The following is a 5,635-nucleotide window of genomic DNA, read 5'->3' as shown; positions in this document are numbered from 1 at the left end:
TGCCAGGCTATGCAAAGATGACGAAGGACCTAATGTCATGAAAATTTGACTTTCAGGACCAATCCACAGTAACTATGACACAGACATGCAGTGCAGTGGTGACAAGACCTATGGCTCAAAAGATGTCTAACCAGGTAGCTTCACTATCCCGTGTACTGTTGGGAGTTATGCCTTTGCAAACGCATTGTGTGAATTAGGATGCAGCATTAACTTGATGCCTTTGGCAATATATACAATACTGGGCATTGGCAGAGCTAGACCAACTTTGATGCTTTTGTAACTGGCTGATCGCGCGGTTAAAAGGCCGACAAGGATTCTTGACAATGTGTTGGTACAAGTGGGGAAGTTTGTATTCCATGAAGACTTTGTTATTTTGGATTTCCAGGTAGATGAGGAGATACCCATCATTCTAGGGAGGCCATTCTTAGCCACTCGGAGAGCAATGATCGATTGTGAAACTAGGGAATTAAAATGAGGTTGAACGATGAAGAAGTTATATTCAACATTTAGCAATCCATGAGGAGACCCAGTGAATATGCTACTTGCTCCCTACTGGAGGCAGTGGATGTGATACTGCTTGAAGATGATGAGACCCTAACTGCTAAAGATCCATTGGGGGCTTGCTTGACAAATTTAGAGGAGATGGATGGTGAAGTGTTAGCAGAGTGGGTCATGGCACTCGAAGGCCAAGGATTCTAGAAGTCGGAACCTCATTTTGAGTTCCTTGAGTTAGAAAAGAGGGCTACACCATCGGCAAAACCATCAGTAGAGGAACCACCCAAACTGGAGCTGAAATCGCTTCTAGTTCACCTCAGGTATGCTTTCTTAGGGCCTAATTCTACTTTACATGTTCTTATATCATCCGGTTTGCGAGCTGTGTAAGTAGAGCAACTCCTACAGGTGTTACAGGAATGTAAGACTGCCATTGGTTGGACCATGGTGGACATAAAGGGTATCAGCCCAGCTATTTGTATGCACAAGATTTTCTTGGAAGAAGGGCACAAACCTTCCAGAAAACATCAACGAAGGCTGAACCCAAATATGAAAGAGGTAGTGAAGAAGGAAGTGATCAAATGGTTAGATGCGGGTATCATCTTCCCCATCTCTGACAGCAATTGGGTCAGCCCTGTTCAGTGTGTGCCGAAAAAAGGAGGAATAACAGTCGTACAAAATGAGAATAACGAGTTGATCTCGACTCGTACAGTCACGGGATGGCGGATTTGCATGGATTACCGCAAATTGAACACAGACACTCGGAAGGACCATTTCCCCTTGCCATTCATTTACCAAATGTTGGACAGGTTGGCTGGGTGATCTCACTTCTGTTTCTTAGATGGATATTCGGGGTACAATCAGATCTCAATAGCCCCCGAAGACAGAGAGAAAACATCCTTCACCTGTCCGTATGGCATCTTTGCCTTTCGGAGAATGCCTTCTTGGCTTTGTAATGCACCAGCTACATTCCAATGTTGCATGTTAACATTTTTCACGGACATGGTTGAAGACATTATGGAAGTATTTATGGATGATTTCTCCGTGGTGGGGGATTTATTCGAGGACTGTCTTCACAACTTAAGAACAGTGCTCAGAAGATGTGTGGAGACGAATTTAGTAGTGAACTGGGAAAAATGCCATTTTATGATACAAGAAGGGATTTGTCTTGGGGCATCGAGTGTCCAGTAAGGGAATCGAGATTGACCATGCTAAGGTTGATGTAATTGAGAAGTTGCCACCGCCTACTTCAATCAAGGCAGTGAGAAGTTTCCATGGGCACGCCAGGTTCTACAGGCGATTCATAAAAGATTTCTCTAAGATTTCTAACCCTTTATGCAACTCCTTGAAAAGGATCAGCCATTTGTGTTTTCTAATAATTGCAGGTTGGCATTCGAGGAGCTGAAAAAGAGATTGGTGATTGCACCCATCATTGTTGAACCCAACTGGGAGCAACCGTTCGATCTCATGTGCGACGCAAGTGACTATGCTATAGGATCAGACTTGGGGCAGCGAAAGGATAAACGGATGCATCAGATTTACTATGCAAGCAGAACGCCAAACGGTGCACAACTCAATTACACTGTGACAGAAAAAGAGATGTTGGCTGTTGTTTTTGCATTCGACAAATCAAGTCATACATGATTGACTCAAAATTTATTATTTATACTGGCCATGTAGCAATTAGATACTTGATAGAAATGAAGGAGTCAAAGACACGCTTGATTCGCTGGGTTCTTTTGCTATAAGAATTCGATCTGGAGATCCGGGACAGAAAAGGGATAGAGAACCAAATAGCTGACCACCTCTCAAGGTTGGAAGGAGCTGAAAAGAAGGTAGAGGTTAAGGATATAACAGAGACATCCCGGACGAACAGTTACTAGTAGTGACAATGGAGGAGACACCGTGGTATCCTGGTATTTCTAATTATTTAGCAAGTGGTATTGTACCTTATGAACTCTCTTTAATTCAAAAGATAAAGTTCTTTCGCGATTGTCGGTCTTATTATTGGGATGAAGCTCTACTGTTTAAAATATGTGCAGATAACATGATCCGGAGGTGTATCCCTGAGAAAGACCAATATTCTGTTTTGCAGGCTTGCCATGCTTCACCATATGGTAGACACTTTGGAGGAATTCGGACAGCAGCTAAGGTGTTGGAATCGGGTTTATATTGTCCAACTCTATTCAAGGATGCTCACGCTTGGGTCAAAATTATCGATGAATGCCAAAGGACAGGCAACATATCTCGCCGACACGAGATGCCAATGACTACAATTCAAGAGGTGGAAGTTTTTCACATGTGGGGGATCGACTTCATGGGGCCGTTTGTTAGATCGTATGGGAACAAATATATATTGGTGGTGGTTGACTGTGTCTCCAAGTGGGTCAAAGCGGTGGCTCTCCCAACCAATGATGCAAAAGGGGTAACAAGCTTTCTAAAGAAAAACATCTTCACACGTTTTGGCACCCCAAGAGCTATAATCAGTGATGGTGGAACCCATTTTTTCAATAGAGAATTCGCACAGATATTGGAAAAGTATGGAGTTCGTCATAAAATGACCACCCCTCATCACCCACAGCTGAGCGGGCAAGTTGAAGTGTCCAACAGGAAAATTAAAAGTGTCCTTACAAAAACAATGAATGCAACAAGGATCGATTGGCCAGAGAAGCTGGATGATGCATTGCGGGTGTATCACACAGCCTTCAAAACTCCAATTGGTATGTCACCGTACAAGATGGTGTTTGTAAAGGCATGCTACCTTCCGGTAGAGCTCGAACATAAAGCACTTTGGGCAATGCGGCAGCTGAACTTGGGTATGGAGACAACAGGCACCAACAGAGTCACTGGTTACATGAGCTCGAGGAATTCAGGTTCCAGGCATTTGAGAGTGCTAGATTATACAAAGAAAGGATGAAACTAATGCATGATAAGCACATCTTGGATCGGAACATCAAATCTGGAGAGCTTGTGTTGTTATACAACTCCAGATTGAGATTGTTTCCGGGTAAGTTGAAATCTCGATGGTCAGGACCTTTCAGAGTGGTGCAAATATTCTTAAGTGGAGCTGTAGAGATTGAATCAGAAGATGGGACGAATAAGTTCACAATGAATGGGCAAAGATTGAAACATTACCTTGGAATGGCAGAAGAAAAAGGGGATAGAGAGATAATAACTTTGGAAGAACCCCAGTACGCGAATGAGGAGTGATGATCACATGCCTGCATCGTGCCGCGACGTTAAATTAGGCGTTGCATGGGAGGCAACCCATGAATGTTGTTGTTTTTGTTTTCTTATGTAACCTTAAACAATAATCCTCGCACCGCAACCGCGGTCAATGACGAGTGTTCTGCATCGACGTTACTCGCCACACCGCGATCACGGTGGGACCGTGGTAGGACCGCGGTGAAACGTAAACATTCTACCTTGAATTCTTTCACTCACCGCGGCCGTGGTAGGACCGCGGTCGACCGCGGTGCGATACGAAGTCACCCAGGTAAGTTTATTTTCGTTTTATTTTTTTCCTCCCCTTATTTTACTAAAACAACCGATACCCACCCCCCCCCCCCAATTCCCCCCATCTCCTCTCTCTAAACCCTGAATCAACACCCCTCTCCTCATCTCTTCTTCTTCTTCTTCACTTTTCTCACGATTACTCCCATCTCCTACTCTCACTCCATTTCCATTCATCTCACCCTCTCTTACATCAAGGTATGTCACTCTCCCCAATCTCTTGTATTGTATTTTTGTTTTAGTTTTATGTTAGTTCAATGTTTAATTGTGTAGTATCTCTAGTAGAATTTTTCTTTTAATTTTCTTTTTTTTGGATTTTTAATGGGGTATGTGGACGATGTTGTAGAGAGGTGTGTGCACATTGTTGTAGAGAAGTGTGTGCTTGTGCGTGTTAGACTAATTGTTGTGGGGTGAAATGATGTAGTACAAATTGTTGATTTGGGGGATGAATTGATGTATCCATGAGGGCTAATGTGTTAAGATAGTGCCTTGCTCACAAGGTGTTTGTGGAGTTGCCCCAATGGCGTTCTAAGGGCTAATGTGACCATAGTAGTGGTGAAGTCTGAGTAACCACTCATGGTTCACACAACTCACACCCTCACTGATAGGAGATTCTATGTTTGGCAGTTACAATGCATCCATCTAGGAAGAGATGCAACACAGGGTCCTCCGCTAGTGGACCGGGCAGTTCTTCGAGAGCTCGGGGTCAAGCTAGTGCGGCACAGTTTGACCGTGCTAGGTTTGTCTCCAAACCGGTTGAGGATAGGTATAATGCCAAGGCATCAAAGAAATTGTTACCGGAGGTGCATATTGACCGGGAAGCTTTGTAAGTGGAATGCCCAAATATCTTTGCTGATTTGAGGAGGTGTCAGCTGGATATCTTCTTTGAGGAACCGGAGGAGGCGAATGTACAGTTGGTGAGGGAATTTTATGCTAACTACCCAAAATATAAGAATGGGGTAGTCACAGTAAGCAACACCCGGGTCAATGCGTCCCTCGAGGCCATCTGCCGAGTGTACCGGCTGCCAGTATTCACGGGGAAGAGAGGTACTTACATTGCTTATCATCGCCCAATGATCTATTGGGTACCAATTCTTGAAGTAATATGTGTGCCTGACAGGGAGTATATATGGATAAAGCACCGGATCACATTGAACTCATAGTCTCTCAATTGGGAGGCTAAGTATTGGCTCACCATTATCAACAGTAGCTTGCTACCCTCTAGCAACACGACCGATGTCAATGGGCCACAAGCAGCAGCTATCTACAGTTTTATGAACCACAAGATTTTGATGTCGCCAAGCTCCTCCATGATGAGACGTTTGTTCGCTCACCTGAGATACTTAAAAGATTTTACTTCCCCTCTCTGGTTACGAAGTTATGCCGTGCTGCCCGCGTTCCTGAAAATCTCAGAGCTGATGGGAAACTACCATTGAAAGCCCCGTTCCGGGCTAGCAAAATCACAATTGGTAGAGATCCGGTAGTGATGGTTGAGGATGATGATGAAGTTGATGAGGAGGATGAGGATGCTGCTGTCCCACCACCAGTGAGAGCTGATGAGGCGGGCCCATCATAGGCCCGCCGAAGTACCCGTCTGACAGTCCTGGAGCAAGAAATGGCTGGTCTCCGC

At 44.4% G+C, this 5,635-nt stretch overlaps 1 protein-coding gene across 1 annotated transcript; it reads left to right on the top strand.

Moving 5' to 3' along the window:
- Nucleotides 1–2,809: 2,809 nt before the first annotated feature.
- Nucleotides 2,810–3,702, top strand: LOC109211322. The gene is made up of 2 exons (XM_019374853.1): nucleotides 2,810–3,372; nucleotides 3,483–3,702. The coding sequence occupies exons 1-2, from the start codon at nucleotides 2,810–2,812 to the stop codon at nucleotides 3,700–3,702; spliced, it is 783 nt and encodes a 260-aa protein (XP_019230398.1).
- Nucleotides 3,703–5,635: the final 1,933 nt, after the last annotated feature.

Source organism: Nicotiana attenuata, unplaced genomic scaffold (genome assembly GCF_001879085.1).
Source record: "Nicotiana attenuata strain UT unplaced genomic scaffold, NIATTr2, whole genome shotgun sequence".
NCBI classification, from domain to species: Eukaryota; Viridiplantae; Streptophyta; class Magnoliopsida; order Solanales; family Solanaceae; genus Nicotiana; species Nicotiana attenuata.
The sequence above is the reverse complement of the archived record's forward strand: the minus strand, read 5'-3'. Positions and strand labels throughout refer to the sequence as shown.